This window comes from Marmota monax, unplaced genomic scaffold, assembly GCF_021218885.2.
Source record: "Marmota monax isolate L192 unplaced genomic scaffold, Marmota_monax_Labrador192_F-V1.1 WCK01_AAM20220418_F8-fsc00087, whole genome shotgun sequence".
NCBI lineage: Eukaryota > Metazoa > Chordata > Mammalia > Rodentia > Sciuridae > Marmota > Marmota monax.
The window spans coordinates 1,740,777-1,762,814 of NW_026693476.1; the positions used below are offsets into that span (position 1 = coordinate 1,740,777).

At 36.4% G+C, this 22,038-nt stretch overlaps 1 protein-coding gene across 2 annotated transcripts in view; it reads left to right on the forward strand.

The window, feature by feature from the left end:
* The window catches only part of Spag17 (sperm associated antigen 17), a 212,105-nt gene that overhangs the window by 183,552 nt on the left and 6,515 nt on the right, over positions 1 to 22,038 (forward strand). For both annotated transcript variants that reach the window (XM_046458329.2, XM_058583589.1), the window contains 5 exons: positions 4,290 to 4,426; positions 5,814 to 5,998; positions 13,340 to 13,400; positions 16,373 to 16,517; positions 18,006 to 18,150. In XM_046458329.2, the coding sequence (XP_046314285.1) occupies positions 4,290 to 4,426; positions 5,814 to 5,998; positions 13,340 to 13,400; positions 16,373 to 16,517; positions 18,006 to 18,145 (668 nt within the window). In that variant the 3' untranslated portion in view covers positions 18,146 to 18,150. The remainder of the gene's footprint in view (positions 1 to 4,289; positions 4,427 to 5,813; positions 5,999 to 13,339; positions 13,401 to 16,372; positions 16,518 to 18,005; positions 18,151 to 22,038) is intronic.

The window sequence follows — 22,038 nt, forward strand, 5'->3', positions numbered from 1 at the left end:
TTATGCACTATGGGCAAACCTAAACAATAAGTAAGCAAACAAATAAGTCAGATAAGATCATATTATAATAAATATTATGACAAAATATAATGGTATAATGTATGGAGGGTGACTTGGGGGTGAGGAGCAAAATTCCATTGGGAGATTGGAAGGCATCTGGGTGAAGGGACATTTGAGCAGAGGCAAGAACAAGGAGTAAGCCATGCAAAGGTCAGGAAAGAGGAACATTGTGGGGAACAGCAAATATGAAGACCACAGGGGAAGGAACTAAAAATGACATATGTTTAGAATATAATGAGCAAAGGAGGAAGTTGAAACATGTGCAATCGGAAAGATGAGATCATGTAATGCTGCACAGGGGCTTTTCAGTTGTATTCTAAGCATGATTTTATTCAGACACCTCTGTAAAATTTTGAGCAAGGGGTAATGTGGCTAATGTTAAAGACCACTCTGATATTTATGAAGGATAAGTTTGGGGCAGGGAAAGGAAAGAGTGGGAAAAAGTTGGAAGCAGGGGAAAAGCAACAGAAGTCTTACAGGTGAAAATTGCCAAAGACCTGGACTAAGTGGGTTGAGGTGCAGACAGTAAGAATCAAATTAATTGGAAACATATCATGAGGGTGGACCCAGTAGGATTTCTGGTCAATTGATGTGGGTATAAGAAAAAAGAACTTAGACATCAAGGCTGATTTCTAAGTTAACTTGTGTAACCGGTTATAAGGCTATGTTAGTTAAAATATCTGACACCAACAACTTAAGAGGAAAGATTTATTTTGGCTCATGGCTTCAGAGCTTTCAATCCTTGGTCGGCTGGCTCTATTTTGAGGGCCTGAGTTTAGGCAGAAAATCATGGTGGAAGGGCATGGTGGAGAAAAGGTGCACACATCATGAAAGCTGGGAAGCCGAGCGAGGAAGAGAAAGGACTGGGATCAAGAAACACCTTTCCAGGTCACACCCCCAGTGACCTACTTCCTTCAACCAGGGTTCCACTGCCTCCCAATAATCCAGTCAGCTGTCAATGGATCAATCCATTGATGGGGTCTTCACGATCCAATCACTTCCTAAAAGCCCTACTCCTGAACTTTGCTGCATTGGGGACCAAGAATTCAACACACGAATCTTTGGGAGAACAATTCATATCCAAGTCATAAAAGAAACCAAGAGATAATTTTTAAATTTATGCTTACTAGGGTACAATGATAACTTGAGAGCAAAGGAGAAGTCAATGATGCAGGAGAAGGAGATACCTAAGGAAGGTGAGAGAACATGGCATCTGGATAAAACCCTGAGGGACAGAGTTGACCTTGGATAAATAGGGTCACCTCATCCATAATGACAGTCCATAAGAGAGAGACAAATACATATGTTTTGGATCGATAGGTTTGGTATTGGGAAGGTGAAAGAGTTCCTGTTTGATTGCAAAGGAGTGGAGGCAATTATAGTGTAAAAATAAAATAAGAAAGACTGATTGTGGAAGGTTGGACTCCTCATTCTCCCTCTATTTTAATACTATATTTTATGTGCAAGGAAGAGAAAAAAAGTACCAAAGAATGTCATGTCAGCACTAAAAAATGTTCAGATTTTGTAGAATTGTGAATTTCAGATTTTGGATTACAGATGCCAAATCTGTATTATGTTTAAAAAAAAAAAAGATGAGTGCATTCAAAAGCTTGAAGACAGCAATGAACAGGAAATCAGCCTAAGTAGATGGGAGATTTTTTTTTTTTTTTTTGATATTTGGTACTAGTACAAGATAAGCGTTTGGAAAGTAGAATAAAGTCAGAGGAGTTTGGAATATGCGAAATAAAATATGTGTTCATCAATATTGGCTGTGATAATACTTCATGAAAAGGTCCCCAAATTCTGAAGTGTCTGAAAACAGTCTTTGGGCCTGTGGACCTCTGAGGCAGCTCTGCTTCAGGCTGCAGGCAGGGCGTGCTGGGGTCAGTTCCCTGGCTCCTAGGGTCAATTGTGTTATCTCTTCCCAACAACGTGCTGTATGTTATGACATTGAAAACTTGAGTCAGTCATGGTGAGAAATCAGCAAATGCTACAAATGCGCAAGTTGTACAAACCAAGGCAGGTCCCCCAGAGAAATGGTTGTTAAACACTTAGCACATCACTGGCTGCAGGTGAAGTTCAGATATATTCCAAGGGTGCCCCATTGAAAGAGCCACCACCATTTGGAAACGCTTCCTCACAGCAGAGGGTCAAAGTTTAGAGAGGTAAGGAGAAATGTGTGCTGCCCCTCACAGCTTCTGCTCAGAACTGGCACACTGCCATCCACACACTCATTTGTTGGTCAAAGCAAAAAGTCCTTTGGCCAAGTTCACAGTTAATGGGGCAGAGAAATATACTCCACCTATAAGGAAGCCTTGCTCAGAGAGAAGTGAATTATTATGCATAAGTAATACAATATGCCTTAACATGGTAACAGAAACCCTACAGCTTCATCAGTTGGGTCATGCTCTGCATCAGTATTCAGATGATATATGCACGACTAGCAAGGACCTGCCAGTTGTTCAACTATTAACAACTCTATTAGCCAATGACCAATCACTGCTTCAATACCCATCCCTGCATCTTTCCAGTCTCTGGTGAAGCCCTGAGTAGGCTCAGTGGAATAATAATCAATCTGCTTTATGGGAGGTAGCACAATATAGAGCAGGGCTATGGTATGGGCTCTACCTGAATTCAAGCCTGCCTCCTTATATAATTTCTATGCAATACTGGGCATACTGTTTAACTGCTCTCTCTCTCTCTCTCTCTCTCTCTCTCTCTCTCTCTTGCATTTCATCTTCTGTATTGGGAAAGTAATGATATACACATGGGTATATACATGGAAGGGTTGAAGGATGAAATTAGTTAATATATGTAAAATGCTTAGAGCAATATTTGTCAAATAATGAACTTCATATCTGCATCTACTATTAGTAATAATAGTGTGAGCAAATAATTAGATTTTTAAAATTCATTCACAAAAAAATAATATGAAACACATATTTTGTACAGAACAAATACGCTAAAGATACATCAAGCCGTTTGAATGGTTGCCTATGTAGGCAATGGTGACCAAAAAGTATAAAGATATTAGAACATTGACCATTGAGGTCCATCCCGAGAGATTCTGCTTCTGTTTTGGTTGGGAACTGGGGCCTATCTAGCCTGAGGCCCAGGAATCTATTTTTTTAGAAGCAACCCAGGAGATGATGGTGGAGATAGGTTTGGGGCCACGTTGAGATTCACTGTCCAGTTCTGACCTTTATTATCATTTCTGGGACAAGTTATTTAATCCTCCGACCTTCAGTTGCCCTCATCTTTAAAAAAGTGATACTGCTATTGTATTAACTAGAGCTTTTTCATTTTAAAGTGAACTTAAATTCACTTACTCAAAGGGAACTGGTGGTGGGTTTATTGGTGCTCAAATGCAAACTACAGAAAAGTAGCTCTGGTGCCAGCACCATGTATGTTTGGACCTGGGCTCTTTGGCTTTTCATGAATATATGTCAGATTGTCCCTTTCTCTCCACTTCCTCCCTGCCTCCATCTCACCCCATCCCTATGCATCTGGAATTTTTTTTTCTTTTTTCTTTCCAACAGAGGACAGGCCATTCCTATAGGGCAGGGATCTAGAGGCCCAAGATCCCAATACTTCCAGATCCATAAACCAGAAGGAAAGATGAGGTCAATGATGATCTGAAATCCAATTCTTATTTCAACCTCCTGAATAGCTGGAGCCATCTAAACAGCTGCAGCTGTGTGAATTATCTACTTTAGCTCACTCCTTCCTGTAACTGAGGAAAAGAACAAGTTGCCAGATTTAGAGAGCTGAGGATTTAATTTCCTGCCTTAATTTATCTGTAATTGCTTCATCACTTTTTAGAACTATAAATACTGTAGTAGCATCAAAGAAATTCTTAAGACTTTGTACTCACTGATTTTAAGAAATCTTTCAGAGTCGATATTTTTCTTGTTCTATGCCTGTTGGTTTAGTTGAAAGGACCCCCAAAGACCCAGGCTTAAGGTTAGTTCCTCATAGGCAAGTTACTTGACTTCTTAGAATTTTATTTTTAAAAAGAGATGCTTAACAGCATCTTTCATGTCTATCTTATGGGGCTGTTGTGAGGACCAGTGTTAAGTCATACATGTAAAATGTAATAAGAATTAAGAGAAACCTTTCTTTAAATAAGTTATTTAAGAAAAAGAGTTTCCAAAGTTGGTTTACGTTCTTATATACTTCAAATTCTTAGAAATGTCCGGGTGGCATAATTTAAACTTCTTCTCTAACAGAATTAGAATCGTATACACCTGTGAAAATTCCAACCCAATCATTGCTGCAGGATGCTGCGGGACAAGCAAGGAAAGAAAAAGTGAAGTTACCTCATTATTTGATGAGTTCCAAACCCAAATCTCAACCTCTTACAAAGGTAAAACAGACACGGGGACATTTTCCCAGCATCAATCAGCATTTTAGGTAATTCTGATTGGTTCAAGTTGTTGCTTTCAGCCACTGTGTCCTGCTATGTACTCCATCTTACCATGAGAACCATTAGTTGTAGACATAAACTAAGGCAGGGTTTTGCTAGATCTGGCTCATACATTCTCATAAGACAAGTTAAAAAAAAAAAACAGTTGTTAAATTACTAGTAGCTGAAATCAGTTGTACTGGGAATACTCTCTTTGGGGACAACCAGTTTGCTGCACACTGCTGGCTAAAGGGATCATTGGCTACCCTTCTCGTGATTCAGAATAAAATTCAAATAACTTAGATGAGTACTAAGGCATGGCCTATTTGCTTCTTTACCCTCACAATCCCTCAAATTCACTTTACTTCACCACATGGACTTCTCTTGGTTTCTTAGAACCACCAATCTCCTTCTTTACTTATAGCCTGTAAGATTAATTTTCCACCCGGCTCTAATAGGATGTCCTTAACCTTACTAATCAAGCTTTTGTTTGTTTGTTTCTTTTCTTTTCTTTTCTTTTCTTTTTTGGTGGATGGACACAATACCTTTGCTTTATTTATTTATTTTTATGTGGTACTGAGGATCGAATCCAATGCTTCACACATGCTAGGCAAGCACTCTACCACTGAGCTACAACCCCAGCTCACTAATCAAGTTCTAACAATTTTCATTTCTTTATTTCCATGACACACCATGGTCATTGCCATCACAGAATATATTGCAATGTATATAACTGGTAGGAGTTTCTCAAACTTTAGTTGGCATATGAATTACCTGGGGCTCTTGTTAAAGATATAGATACTGACTCACTAGATCTTAATGTGGGGCCTGAAATGCTACAGTCCTAACGGATTCTCAGGAGATGTCATGCTGTTGATCTGGGAACTAACAAGGCATGGACCAGCGGTGCTCTGTGCGATTACCTGAACAGCACATTAGCCACACCTGCGAATGTGTACAAATGCAAATTCTTCATTTCACTGCAGACACACAGAATGAGAAACTCTGGGAGTGGGGTCAACAATTTTTCTTAATGAGTCCACCAGGAGATTGAGAGGAACTGACATTTGTTAGGCCTGGCATAGAGGAAAGATCACCGACTTTAAAATCATACAAACCTGAGTTTAAAACATCACCACTTAACACTTGAGCAAATTATCTTTCAGTTCTATGAAAAAAAATAAATAAAATAATTATTCTTGTAGGGATATTATAAAGATTTTAGGAGCCTCCATAAATCTTCATTTCTTCCCCCAGCAAAGCAGTTATTTTCCCCTGGTAGCAGGGATAAGAAAAATCTTGGAAACACCAGAGAAAACCATTTTATTAATTTTTCCTTGCTGCAAAGGTTCAAGATTCTGTTGGAGGAAAAGTGTATACATCCTCTATTGCATCTGCTGCCATTAATAATATAAAGTCATCCCCTTTTGGGTTCCATCTTCTCCCACCATCAGTGAAATTTGGAGTGCTTCAAGAAGGACACACCTATGCAACCACTGTAAAGCTCAAGAACATTGGCGTGGACTTCTGCAGGTGAGGCCAAGGCACCAAGTGCCCTGCGCTGGCACTTGTCTGTCTTACTATATCAGGCAACATTGATTGAACTGTAACTGTGCCTTGAATCTTGAATCTTGACGTTTTCATTCAATCATTTACTCACTAATTTATCCATCCATCCATCCATTCATTCATTCAACAAATTAGTGTTTACCAAGATTCAACTACATGGTAGTTGCCCTCTATTAATCCTTATCCATACTTGGAAGCAACTCAAGTCCTGATCTACCCTAGCCAAAAAAAAAAAAAAGTTATACAAGTGTTTCAATAACTACTATGCATAACTTGAAATTGCATTTCTCAAATTAATCACCAACTATAATGTGTGAGTTAACATTTGTTTGCACTTGATATAAAATGTATATATTTAAAAATATAATGTTATGGGACACATATAAATAGTAAAATGAAAAAAATAGTGAAGCAAATTAACATATCCATTATCTCACATAGTTACCCTTATTTTGGTTTGTGGCAAGAGAAACTAAAATATACTCATTTAGCATGAATCCTGTATATAGTATGATTACCTATAATCCTCATGGTGCACTTTGGATCACTAGATTTGTTAATCCCACATATCTGCTCCTTTGTATCCTCTGTCTACATCTCCCCTTATCCCTCATTTCAGTCCTTGCTAACCTCTTATTTTCTATCATCGTACATTTGTGTTTTTTCTTTTCCAGATTCCGCATATAAGTGAGATGATGTACTCTTTTTCCTTCTATGTCTGACTTCTTTCACTTGGCATAATGTCCTCTGGTTCATCTATGTCGTGGCAAATTGCAAGATCTCATTCTTTCCTAGGGCTGAATAATATTCCATTGTACCACTGTTTCTTTAACAGTTATCAGTCAGTGGATACTTGGGTTATTTTTATATCTTAGCTATTGTGAATAATGCTGTAGTGAATGTGGAGGTGTTTATTCCCATGTTTATGGGGTGGTGATTTCATTTGCTTTAGGTATTTGTCCAGAAGCAGGATTATTGGGTTGTCCAGTAGCTCTGATTTTAATATCCTTAGCAGCATCCATACTGTTCACGATGGCTATACTAGTCTGCATTCCCACCAGTGGTATAACATTTTCCTTTTCTCCACACCCTCACTAACACTTGTTATCTTTCAACCTTTTGATAATAGTCATCCTGACAGGTGTGAGGTAAAATCTCATAATGGCTTTGATCTGCATTTCCCTGATGATGAATGAAGTTGGGCATTTTTTTTCATTTCATGGTTGGCTATTTTTGTACCTTCTTTAAAAAATGTGTATCCAAGTCTTTTGCCCGTTTTATGATAATGTTATTAGTTTTTTCCACTATTGAGTTGTATGAGCTATTAATTTGGGATATTAATCTCTCACCGGATGCATGGTTTGCAGATATTTCTTCCCAATCTGTTAGAATCCATTTCCAATGCCACTTCATTTTCTTGATTCCATTTGCTGTGCAAAAGCTTTTTAGTATGATATAGTTCCATGTATTTATTTTCCATCTTGTAACTTGGGCTTTTGGTGTGGTATCTTAAATAAATAAATAAGTAAATAAGTAAGTAAGTAAATAAATAAATAATTGTGAAGTTCAATGTCCAGTGCTTTTCCTTTATGTTCTCTTCTAAGGAGTTTCATAGTTTCAGATCATACATTTAAGTCTTCCATCCAATCTGAGTTGACTTTTGTATAAATTGTCATACAGGAGTCCAACTTCATTCTGCATGTACAAGTTGAGTTTTCTTAGTACTGTTTATTGAAGAGATTGTCCTTTCCCCCATTGTATCCTCTTTATGCTCTTGTCAAAAATTAATCAACCATGTAGATTTGTATTTGTTTATGGGATCTCTATTCTGTTCCTACTGTTCTATGTGTCTGCTTTTATGCCAGTACCTTATTTAAATTTTGATTATTATAGCTCTGTGATTTAATTTAAAATCAGAACATGTGGTGCCTCTAATTTTATTTTATTTTCTTAGAATTGGGCTGGCTATTCAGTCTTTAATGATTCCATTTAAAAAGTGTAGTTTTTTTTTTTTTTTTTTTTTCCTATTTCTGTAAAGACTGCCTTTGGGACTTTGATAGGGATTGTGCTGAATCTCTGTATTAGTTTGGGTGTTATAGACATTTTATCAATGTTAGTTCTTCCATACCATAAGCACAGGATATCTTTCCTTGTCTTCTTCAGTTTCTTTCATCAATGTTTTATAGTTTTCAGTGTTCCAATATTTCCTTGGTTAAATTTATTCCTAGGTTTGTTTCTGAATGGGGGAGTGGAGATATGACTGTCTTCTTAATTTCTTTTTCAGTTAGGTTGTTATTTTGTGTATAAAAATTCGGTTAATTTTTTCATATTGGTTTTGTATCCTGAAATTTTACAGAATTCATTTATTAGTTATAGCTTTTTATGGAATCGTTGGTGAATTTTTTTTACATATAGGACAATGTCATCTGTAAACAGAAGATTTTACTTCTTTTGGACATGGAGGCCTATTCTTTATTTTTCTTGTCTGATTGCTATTGCTAGTACCCTTTAGTTCTATGTTGAATAACAATGATGAGTGGGACTGGGTTGTGGCTCAGTGGTAGAGTGCTCGCCTAGCATGCATGAGTCACTGGGGTCAATCCTCAGCACCACATAAATACAAAATAAAGATATTTTTGTGTTCACCTAAAACTAAAAAATAAATATTAAAAAAATGATGAGTGGACATTCTTGCCTTGTACTGTATCTCAGTGGCAGTTTTTACCTGGTGATTATAATATTAGCTGTGGATTTTTCATAAGCATCCTTTATTATGTTGCAGAAGTTTTCATCTGTATCTAACTATTCAGAGTTTTTAATTAAAGCATGCTGGAATCTGTCATATGCTTTATCTGTGTCAATTGAGATGATAAATTCATCCATTCTGTTAATATGAATATTTCACATTGATTTGTGTACATTAAACCAACCTTGTATGCCAGGGACAAATCACACTTGGTCATGACATGCAACATTTTTGATATATTGCTGGATTCAATTTACTAATATTCTTAAAATACTAGTAATTTTTGCATCAATGTTCATTAGAGAAATTGGCCTTTAGTTTTCTTTTCTTGTGATATCTTTTTCTGGCTTAAGATCAAAGAAATGAATACTTCACAAAATATGTTTGGAGACAATCTTTCTAACTGTGTTTTTCAACAGTTTTTAAAGTATTGCTATTAATTCTACTTTAAATGTTTGGTAGGATTTAGCTGTGAAGCTAGCTACTTCCTTGCTTTTCCATCTTGGGAGGTTTTTGTGTATTTATTAAATGTCTTTATTTGCTATTGGTCTGCTCAGGATATCTATTTCTTGATGACTCCATTTTGGTGGTTATATTTTCTAGTAATTCATCCAATTCCTGTAAGTTGTCCAACTTCTTGGCTTATAATTGTTCATGATAGTCTGTCATGAATATCTCTATTTCTAACATGTCTGTTATAATTTGCTTTGCTTCTTTAAAAATTTGATTCTTTTCACTTTTGTTCTTTGACTAGTTGAGAATTTTTCAATTTTGCTTATTTTCAAAAACACACCTCTTAGTTTTATTCTGTTTTATTTTCTCTAGTTGACTTATTTCTGTTCTGATTTTATTATTTTCTTCCTTTGCTAATTTGGAGTTTAGTTTGTTCTTTTTCTAGGTTCTTGAAATGTAATTTTAGACCATTTATTTGGAATCCTTCCTTTTTTAAAAATATTTTTTTTTAGTTGTAGTTGGACACTATGCCTTTATTTTATTTATTTTTATGTGGTGCTGAGGATCAAACCCAGTGCCTTGCACGCGCTAGATGAGCACTTTACCGCTTAGCCACATCCCCAGCCCCTGAATCCTTCTTTTTTAATGTAGGCATTTATTGTGCTAAAGATGCCTCTTAGAAATTTTTTCACTGTACTTTATAGGTTGTGCTTCCATTCTCATTTATCTCAAGATGTTTTCTAATTTCTTCTTTGATTTTTTTTTTTTGACTTATTTATTGTTCAGGAGCAAATTGTTTAATTTCAATATTAGTGAATTTTTGAAGATTCCTCCTGTTATTGATTTATAGTTTCATACCATTGTGATCTGAAGTGATACAGATATTATTTCAATCTTAAATTTGTTAAGATTTGTTTTGTGACCTAATATGTGGTCTATCCTGGAGAGTGTTCCTGTGTGCAAGAGAAAAATCTGTCTTATGTTGAATAGAAATTTTAGTAAACATCTGTTTAGTTCCCTTTGGTGGAAAGTTTAATTCAAGTCCAGAATTTACTTATTAATTTTCTTCCTGGTTGATCTATTTATTGTAGAAAGTGGGGTATTGAATTACCCTCATATTGTATTGCCATTTATTTCTCCCTTATTTTAGTATTATTTTCTTTGTGTATTTAGGTGATCCAATGTTAGCTGCAAATATACTTATAATTATTATTTATGTCTTGTTGATGAATTAACCCTTTTATTATTAAAAAATGACTATTTTTCTCTTATGACAGTTTTTGACTTGAAGTCTATTTTATCAAATATAAGCCAAGCCTCCTCTGCTGTCTCTTTGTGTGTATGTTGGGGGTCGGGGTGCTGGGGATTGAGCTCAGGGGCACTTTGCCTCTGAGCTACATCCCCAGCCCTTTTTATTTTTAAAACAGGGTCTCACTAAGTTTCTGAAGTTGCCCTTGAACTTGTGATATTTCTGTCTTAGCTTCCTGAGTAGCTGAAATTATAGGCAAGTGTCACTGCATCCAGCTTTTGTTTACCATTCACAAGGAATATCTTTCTCCATCCTTCCACTTTCAGCCTATTTGTATCTGTAAAGCTTAAGTGGGTCTCTTGTTCTTGTAGGATAACATTTAGATATTTTTTTCCTTTTTATCCACACAGTCATTCTGTATCTTTTCAATTGAAAATTTAATCCATTTACATGCAAGGTTATTACTGATAGTTAGCAACTTTCTATTATCTTATTATTATTTGTTTTCTGGTTGTTTTGTACCTCTTTTGTTCCTTCCTGCTCTCTTGCTGTCTGCCATGATGATTGTAAATTTCTGTAGGGTTAAGCTTTGATTTCTTTCCCATTATCATTTGTACACCTGCTATGATTTTTTTGTTATTGTTGTTGTTTTGTTTTGTGGTTATCACGAGGCTTGCATAAACATTAGTTATAATCTGTTTTAAGATGATTACAACTTCACTTCTGTTGTATACAAAAATTCTAGATTTTTAACTTCTTTCCACATGTTCTTGAAATTAATTTGCATTTTTATCTTATATATTTCTTCACAACACATTGTACTTTATTTTTTACCAATTTAACTTTTAACCTTCATATCAAAGATCTATGTAGTTTACATATCACTATTATAATATCTGAGTATTCTGGATATAATATATATTTACTTTACCAGTAATTTTTATAGTTGCATATGTATAGTTGCATCATGATAGTAATTTTTTATCCTTTTGTGTCTGCTTGAAAAAATTCCTTAAGCATTCTTATAAGGCAGGTCCAGTGGTAATGAATTCCCTCACATTTTGCTTGTATATAAAATAACTCATTTCTCTGTTACTTCTAAGGACTTATTTGCTGGCAATAGTATTCTTGGTTGGTAGATTTTTTTTCCTTTCAGCATTATGAATATATCATCCCATTCTTTCTTGGCATACAGGGTTTCTTCTGAGAAACTTGCCAATAGTCTAATGGGAATTTTCTTATATGTAACTTGATAATGTTATCTTCCTGCCTTTAAAAACACTGTCTTCAACTTTGAAAAATCAACTTTGTTCATTATATTATTTCTGAATAATTGAAGCAAAAAAGGGAAAAACCCAAATCGTTAGGGACATTTTAGTTATAAAGATCTGACTTAGAATTAATAACAAATCACTAACTCACAGCCTGCAGACACACCTGAAAACATACTCTACCTGGCATTTGATGACAAGAAAATGTCAGTTTTTCATTTCCAGGTCAAAACGAATAGAATCTTAGAACCTGAAGTGAGCTTAGAGACTATTACTCAGGAAGAAACTGAGCAACTTGTTTTAAGGTCTTATAGGTTAGAGAAGGCTGGACCTCAGACCTCCTGAGCATGAGGTCATTGCTGTCAGTACCTCCCAGAGGTACTCCACTTTATTAACACAGGTGTCGTCACCAGTTTTACGAGGTATTTCAGTTCTTTTCATTGCATCAATACACCATGTATCTGTGTCAAGATCACTCCTAGTTATAAAATGTCCTCTATTTTGAATCAAGTAAAGTGTACAGGGGAGTGTTGTGTTTTTTTTTTTTTTAATAAAAGTTGAATAAAGATTTCAATTTCAGCATTATTATAATGGAAAGCTCTTTAAGAATGTTTGGGATTCTAAATTCAGGATTGTAAATCAAATGGAGGAGCATAATGAAGACATCCAATTTGAAAGATCACTGTCACCTTTTAGTTGAAGCAAATCCCCAATATTAGAAATAATTTTTGCTTTTCTAGGAAAACAACCTGATGAGGGACTCAGGCCACCAGTTCAGACATTATTGTGTTCTGTTGTTGTTTGTTAGGCTGTTGCCAACAAAGTACGTGGGGAGTTAACTTTGAACTAATAAAACTCATCCATGCAGTTCCTCTCTCCAGTACAGAATTCTAGTTTTAGAGATTTAATTCCACAGATTGTTAAATTCAGCCATGATGGAACGGACAGCAAAGTGGTTGGCAGAAGTGGGGTTGGGATCAGTGTAGAGGCAGGATCCCGTAGGTGTTTTAATTTACTCCCCATCTTTAACCTTCATGCGGAACCCACAAACCACAGGAAAGGAAAGAGATCAATAAGCACCATTGGTGAGCATAGAGCTTTCCAAGTTCTTCAACCTTTTCTGAGCTCTTTCTGTTTCTCCTCTCCTGGAACATGCAAACCCTATTTCCAAGACAGAGTAGGACTTGCTCCCATGCTCCACTGCTTTCCAAAAGAGCCTTTATTCTTCAGCTTAACCATCTGGCTGCCAGCATTTGCACTCACCCTGGCAGCTACGCTGAAGTGCACACACCAGCCAAACACTCACAACACTCTGTCCAGGCCAATGCTGCTCATCAGCTACAATAACAAAAGGTGGAAACTCAGGTTGGAGTCCATTGAATGTTGATGAAACCTGCCGGAAAGGCAGTTGTGAAATGGGCCCCAAATTCTCCTCCCAACTGAATATTATGGTTGTTTTTCTAATGCTATGGACCCCTGGCTCCTGTGTAACAAATATTAACACCTCCTTGGTTGTATAACATCCTAGTTAATTGCTCACATTTTTCATTATAGCATACATTTATTTCCATCTTTCTTCCTGGTAGGTTTAGAGTGAAGCAGCCCGCACCCAGTACTGGACTGAAAGTGACTTACAAACCTGGGCCTGTAAGTCTTATTATGTGTTATCTGTTGTATGTGTGTGCACGCACCTGTGGATTTCTATGTTCCCAGTGAAGTGACCTTTTAAACCATTCTACCCATTCAGTTCTAACCAGGTATAATTTTTCTACTATTATAAGCAAAACATTCCTACTATTGATAAAGTATGTGGCATGATATCATTTGTTTCCTTTAAGCACCATGGGAAAGATCCTGTGTTAAGCAGAGTTAAACTTCTAGTTACAGAAACATTTCTGAAGCTCCCCTCACTTGCTCAAGGAGTATGGTTACGTACAGTTATGTATGAAGACTAATTTCAAAGTTAAACTTAAAATTAAATTCTTCTGCAAAGTGAAAAATCCTTCAGAAAAACCAGTAATTATTCTATTCTATTTTACACAAGTCTGGTGTGCTCTCTTGGTTTTTGCCAGGGAATATTTTTTAATGCCATATTAAGAAATGGGTAGCTATTTATCAGCGGATTCAGTTCTCCAAAGTTCTCTGAAAAAAACGAATTTGATAACTTATTCTGACTTTGATACATTCCCCCAAATGAGATGTTTAGTGACAAGAAAAGTATATTAATGATATATTGTCACTTATTTTAACTTCTTTTTTTTTGGGGGGGGGGGTTGATGGGGATTGAACCCAGGGCCTTGTGCATGCAAGGCAAGCACTCTACCAACTGAGCTATATCCCTACCCACTTATTTTAAATTCTAATTTCAGAAATATGATATATTGTAAACAAAAGTTCATCACTAAATGTAATAAAATCATGCATGCAGGTTGGTTAGTCCATCATTTGGCTGCTTTAACATCCCTTTCTTCTCACTCAGCAAACTGAGCTCCTCCCATATGACACTGATAGTGCTTAGGTGCAGAGGATGTTAAAACTGAGGTTCACTCCTGTAATCTCAGTGGCTAGGGAGGCTGAGGCAAGAGGATCACAACTTCAAAGCCAGCCTCAGCAATTTAGCAAGGCCCTGTGCAACTCAACAAGACCCTGTTTCTAAAAAAACAATAACAAAAATAAATAAAAATAAAAAGAGGTTGGGGATGTTGTTCAGTGGTTAAGTGTTCCTGAATTCAATCCCTGATACCAAAAAAAAAAAAAAAAAAAAACCAAAAAGAGTAAGACACACAGAGAGCTTACAGAGCCAGGCACATGGCAGGTACTCAAGGTGCATATGATTAAGTGATAGAATGAAGTAGGAAATCTGGTAAATATACGAGCCATTTATCACAGATGGGACTATAAACTTAGGCTCAGAAGAGCAGTTAGCAAGGGTATCTGGGACTGTAACAAGTACACAATGCTCCCTGGGTCTCCATCTCTTAAAGCAGCAGAGTTGTTATTCCCTCACATAGATGGGTCAGTCTGGAATAGTGCAAAGTCCATTGGCTTCTTGACTATACCCCCAAAAATGCTGATGTTGTTAGTTAATGCTCTGAGCCTTTTCCTTATCTGTCAACGAGGAAGTTTAGAACAGTCTTAGCCCACTTCTACCTCTGTTATCTCATAATCAACAGAAAAACAGCATTACAAAGGATGAAACTCCAAATAAAAGTACGTGTTGAGACTAAGTCCACAAATTCATGAGTGCCTCTCTGAAATAATTCATCCACTGTATTATGTTAAGATTTCAGAATCTTCACAACATAAAGCAAAACAAAAATCAAAGCAAATCCTCTTTCATGTTCTGGGAAGTTAGTAAATCTCATTTTAATCTAAAGTAGGAATTATGCCAAAAGCTGAAATGACTGTTGGATCAACCTTTATAAATAATAAAAACCCAGGGTGTATTCTTTGAAGCTCACTCTATACTGTTAAGATTTTTTTTTCTAGTTTTTTTTTTTTTCATTTCTTTTTGACAGTAAGTTTTGGCTCTAGCAAAAAATATAATCTATAGACTTCACCATATGTAAATCTAACCACTGTTCAGCTTGGTTAGTCGCCAACTTTAAATGAGTATGCTCAAAGCCTGGGTAAACCTGCGTGATGGCAATATTCCAGCTCGCCTCATGCTGAATTTCGTCATTACCCAGCCCTGTTTTGATTTTTGGGCTTGGAGAACTGAGGGTCTGATTCTCAGGAACAGAGCTGTTGGATCCCCTCCAGTATGCATATATGCACATTGTTGAAAAAACTGAAACATTTTTCAATTCTATTATTTATAAAACTATATTGAAAAAATTCCATTTGTATCTAATTGCTTTCCATGTGGTAGTTTCTGATTTATTTATTTTTTTCCAGATAACTGTTCCCAAGTCTGCTTTTTAACTCACCTCCTGGAGAGGCAGCTTAGAAACATAAACAGCTCTTTCTTTCCTGGCTAGTATTCTTTTCAAGGAACAAGGCAAGAAGCCCATGCCTTGCTGTGTTTCTACTTCTTTATGTATCAGGTTTCTTTTCTGTTGGTACAAGCCTCCTCCATGTAGCTTTCAAATCTAAGTAGTTTTGCATTTAAACTAATTCTGTCTCCCTCTACTGGCTTTGTCACTTTACACATCCTGTATTAGGAACACTAAGACCAAGGCACTGGGTAGGAATGTTAGGGAATTCACCTATTCTCTTAGATTCATCTTAAGATTACATTTATAGTTATCTTAAATTAATCTCCACCTGCAAGGATGCCAATAAAAAAATTCTCAATTAATATTCAAGAAATAGCACAATTGTGGGTATTGCAGAAATTTGCCTTTAGTGTCACTTCTAATACCCTGGCATTTAGTTTCCTTATGATTTTTCCCCAAATTTACCCCCTGAAAAATTTATTCTGGGTCCCATTTACTCAATTCTACCTAATCCTAGAAAATAATTTTGCTAAATGCTTAGAACACTATAATTAATTTAGTGCCAAATTTAGAAATAAGAAAATTGAAGATGAGAGTTTAAGTAACTTGCCTAAATTAGGTAAAAATCAGGATTTGAACTCGGTGTGTTTGTCTACTGCTACGGCTACATTTGTCTTATAGGTGGCAGCTGGTTTGCAGGCAGAGCTGAAGGTGGAGCTGTTTGCCATGGCTATTGGAGAGGAGGGTGCCAAGGGATCAGCACACATCTCTCACAATATTGAGATTATGACTGAGCATGATGTTCTGTTCTTACCTGTGGAAGCAAATATCCTTTAAAGATCCATCTGGGTAATCATACATAGTGTAGAGATTACATAGGAGTGAGGAAGACATGGATGTCAAAATGCGTCTCCATATCTTCATTAGTTCTACATATAAAATTATAAGTTAAATTTCTTAGTACAAAGACTGTGTCTTCATTCATTTTTTTAAAGGATCCATCCAAATTGAAAGGATACCTGATATATAGTATATTAGAAGTAACTACAAGTTGAATGAATGCCAGTGTTATTGACTATCTATGGAATATCAGACAATCAAAATAAATCTTTCACCTAAAACAACGTAATCTCATGGGGCAGGGGCAGAAGATATACAGGTGGGATTTTCACTGAATCATACAGGCATTCCTTCATATTGGTGTCTCTAGCCACATTAATATCACACAAGTACCTAATACCCATTATTTGCAGAGTTTCATATAGTTTATGTACAAATGGAAAATTGTACCCCACTTTTTAAAATTATATCACACAGTAGCAAAAATGAAGTCAAATAGCAACAAACAAGAAGGGCGGAAATCCTCGCCTTTATGTAACTTAGGACAGATGATACTCAACATCAAGTAAAATGTGGCCTATGATTCAAACAAGGACAGTGAAGAAAAATATAAACTAGGATGTAGTAGAGACTGTTAAGAGGTTTACAATTAAAATAGGATGGTTTTATTTTTAAATATTTTTTAGTTGTGGACAGACATAATACCTTTATTTTATTTATTTTTATGTGGTACTGAGGATGGAACCCAGTGCCTCACGTATGCCAGGCAAGCACTCTAGCACTAAGCTACAGCCCCAGCCTGGTTTTTCTTTTTCTTTTTTTTCCATCTTTAATAGTGATTAGGCTCTTCCATTGTGATAGAAGGAAAATAACTAAAGAACTGGTTTTTCCTTCTGGGAATTAAATCTTACTGTCCCCATAGGTTATTAAATACTGATCCTGAGTACCTGAATTGCTGTTGCTGATGATAGCAAGGAAATTTATGCTAATAAGTTTTCCATTTCCTTGCTTACAGAGTAGAACCATTTATCAATTAGGCACAGATCGATGGGGAAGGAATAGGGAGATTTTCTAAGATCTTTTATCTACTTCCAAAGTCAATGATAGTTTATAGCCAATTTCCCAAGACCTCTTCCCGCCAAATAAAGCATGAAATTTGGATGCTGATGTTGTTTGGAGCATGATTATAGTGATGGCACCTTACAGAGAGGCCAGTCGCAGTTTGGCAAGAAGTGTACATAGGGGAGAACAGAAGACACTCTTAAAATATTGATATCCATCTTCTAACCTCTAACCTCTAGCCATGTTCATGTAGAATTTGCACTAGAGAGAAGAGTACCTAAAATTGAGCTGGTGTTGCTAGAAATAAATAAGACTCTTATGATTTGAAAATGTTATTTGGGTTTGTATATACAAAAAAAAAAAAAAAAAAAAACTTAGTCATGAAAATTATAGTCCTTAATGAGTATTTTACCAGTTGTAACAAGCAAGTACTATGATAATCGACCAAAAGATTTTCCCCAGGGAAAAGAAAATCCCATGGTCCAGAAGACTTCTACAATTCCTTCCTCTACACTTGGTGTCTTCATGTCTCGCAAAGTTTCTCCATATTAGGTCCAGTAAGTAATAAGTGGGGATTTGATTTGTCAAACATTCAAATTTGAGGCCACATACCTCAGTTTGTTCTCCTCTTCTTATAGCCACAAACCAAGAAACCACTTAACCTCATTGAATGAAAATATTTGTATTCAATAATTATAATAGTTACCCTTTTATATATTATCAAATTCAATCTTCAATAAGATAGGTTTTCTTTTCCTATTTTATGAGGAAACGGGCCAGATAATCTTAAGTAAAAATCTAACATTTTTTTGTGAGTCTATAGTTCATTCTTGTAAGTACTACATTCATTGTATATGATAAGTTGATCATACTTTCCAAAAAGCAGCTAGGCACCCTTTTTTGGAATCAAGAATTTACAATTAAGCCAATGATTTTCAAATTTTGTAGGCTCAGGTTTCTTTTTATATTCTTAAAATCTATTGAGGATTTCAAAAAGCTTTTCTGTATGTGGGTAAAACCTAACAATACTTACCAAACTAAGATTAAAACTGGAAAAATTTAGAACTAGAAAAAAAATAAACCAGTATATTAAAATACATATTTTTAATAGAATAACTTCTCCAAAACGAAGATTAAATGAGTGGATTTTTTTTAAACAATTTTGCAAGTCTCTTGAACATTTGGCTTAATAGAACATAGCAGATTCTCACATCTACATTGTATTCAGTCTGTTACCATATCACACCATAAAGCCTCTGGAAAACTCTACCTCATACCTTTCCAGTAAAACTAGGAATCAAATTTCCAGCTTCCAAATTACAATGGTATGGGACAAGCATAAGATAGACATCCCCATACCAAGAGAGAAAATGGTCTAAAGCAATTTTGCGATCCAGTAGGGAAAATTTCATTAGGTTTCAAGGACACCTGTGGCACTACCTGCCCTCTGTGCCAATGGAGGCTCTAACAATGCCATCCTCCAGGATTCTCCATGAGATCTGCCCTCTTGGCCCTTGGCAGCAGTTCTACTCTATGGGCAGCCTGCTTCCTGCTCACAGAATTAGAGAAGCTGAATAGCTTTTCTTCACTTTGTCCCATCTCTGTCTCCTTAAGAACTGTTATATCAGTTTATGCTGATATAAAATATCCCCCAAACCAGCAGTCTTCCATGGATATCAAGGGGTCTATACCAAGACATCACAGTTCTCCAGATTCTTCCTGGATGATCTCTGCCGCAGTCCGGCTGCAGCAAAATAACCGGGGGGTGACGAGCAACTTGTGTAGATTGATACAGCAGGAGTGGGAGCCGTTTATTGTAGGACAGGAGGGGTATATATACATTCCACACAGCTTATCTTAATTAACATAAACTAGATACAGCAGTCAACCAATAAGGAATCTCCACACTTAATGGCTCGCTGGCGTTACTTCACAAACCACTCCCTCTGCAAAATGCCAGGCGCCATCTTGACTTGTTTACAGACCCTAACAGACCTCTATTCCTAGTTTCTATTCCTGGATTCTGCTGAGTTGGTTGATTGGATCCATGGTCAAATGCCTACTTTCTACAGCAGGTTTTTCATCCCTGTGTCTAGTGATTTCTCCAGAATATACCATTGCATCTTTTGCAATATGGAAAGGGAGAGGCTATGAATTTTCCAAATAATCATATTCTGATCCCTTTCTGCTGAACAGTTGTCCCCTTTATTTTTACACAAGAGGCAAGAAATCAGGTCACACCTTCCATATTTTGCTTGTGAATTTCAGCTAAATATCCAAATTCATTTGTAAGTTCTATTTTCTAGCCAACAGTAGAACACTGAATTTGGCTGTTTTCTGTCACTTTCCAGTAAGGATCACCTTTCCTTCAGTATTCAATCCAATACCATGTTCCCTATTTTTGGCTGAGGTCTCATCAGAAGCACCTATGATGTTCATATTTTTACCAACATTATTCATAACAACATACGAATCCAAGATGATTGTTTTCTACAGTACTCACCTCCTTTAGAGATCTCACCAGAATTGCCCTTGGTGTCCATATTACTACCAATAGGCTCTTGTAAGGCCATCCAGATTTTTTTTGTACCATGTCACTCAGAATTCTTCTAGCTCTTACCCAGGAACAAACTCCAAAGTCACTTCACTATTTTTAGGTATTTGTTATGCAGCAGCATTCCACTTCCTGGTAGCAAAATCTGCACTTTCCTTGCGCTACATTAACAAATGACCACAAACTGGATAGTTTAAAACAACAGATCCTATTCTCTTGCAGTTTGGGCTAGAGGTCAGAAACAAGGCTTTGGCAGGGTTGGTTCCTTCTAAAGGTTCTGAGGGAGAATTTGTTCTAAGTCTCTCCTAGCTTCTAATAGTAGTCAGCAATCCTTGGTGCTCCTTGGCTTATGATTACATCATTCCAATCCCAAACTCTTCCACTATCACATCATCTCCTCCCTCTATATCTTCACATGGCATTCTTATGAGGAGTCACTGAATTTAAGGAGCCATTTTCTCTAATCCAGTCTGATCTCATCTTAACTAATTACATTTGTAAGGACCTTATATCCCAATATGGTCACATTCATAGGACTGAGGTGGACACAAGTGTCCAGAGGACATTATTCAACCCAGTACACAGTTTAATACTGTAGTCTTGGCCTTCACTATGGGAACCAAAGAATTAAGGCATGGTTGATTTCAATTGTGGTCTATGACTTTCAGCAGTTAGCCCAAAAATAAAGCAGTAAAGTTAGCATCTCTAGCTGGATAAGTCTTATTCTGTTGAACAGCTTTCAAATAAAAAGATTCAAAAGTTCTATTGGCAGGAACTTAAAAGTAATTTCATGAATACTCCTAAAGGAAGAAATATCTTATGCCTTAATGCTACTTTGTGTATATTAACAGTTAATGTGATTAAAATGATGCAGTAACAACAGTGACATTGTTTCCTTTAAGTACCTCTCAAAAACTCTTGAGTAGGCACTATTAAACCCACTTCATAAAGTAACAAAAAGATAGTTTGCTCTACAGAAGCTGTATTAGTTGTCTGTTACTACTTAACAAATTACCCAAAACTTAATGGCTCAAAACAGGAATTACTTATATCACACAGCTTCTGTAAGTAAAGAATCCAGATCCCTGCAGTTGGGATGCTTTGGCTCAACTGGGGTGAATCTGCCTTCAAGCTTACTCAAGTAAATACAGTGAATTCAGTTTCTTGCAGGCTCTTAAGACTGAGGGCTTCATTTCCTCACTAGATATTGTCTGTAGTTCCCCTGCAGTTCCTTGCATGTAGGCCTCTCTTTAGGGCATTTTAACTCATAATACATAAAGCAAGCAAGAAGACCCTAAGAAAATGTGGGAAAGGCAGAGTTCAGTATTTTGTAATCTAATCTTGGGTGAGATATCCATTACATTTGTTGTACTCAGTTCATCAAAAACCTATCATTAGGCCTAAGGCATACTCAAGGGCAAGGGATTAGATAAGGGCAACTGAGTATTCCCAACCCTTGTATAGGGTCTGGCAGTAGTCTTTAGGGTTTTTATGGAGTTTTGAGTACCTTGACCAAAGTTATAACTTAGCTACTTATTGTACTCATCATTTTATTTCAGGTTCCATTTCTTTTTGATTAGGATAACACTTATCAGACGAGATACTTTTAAATTATCTACTTCTGTCCAAGAGACTAGTCAATCATAGATGGTGGTAAAGCTATGGAAAAGCAGCACTTAGACTGCATATTTTCTATTCTCTTGCCTTTCCATAGTTAGGCCTTTAAAACTCTTAAGCCAAAATTCATTCTTTATTATTATACTGCCCAACAAATTACACCACTATATCCTTTCTCTCATTTCATAACACTTTAGTGTTACGCTTAATTAACAGATTCATGGTTTGGGACATAAATCTCCAAGCCACAAGACCTGCAACTCTGAGCCTGGGA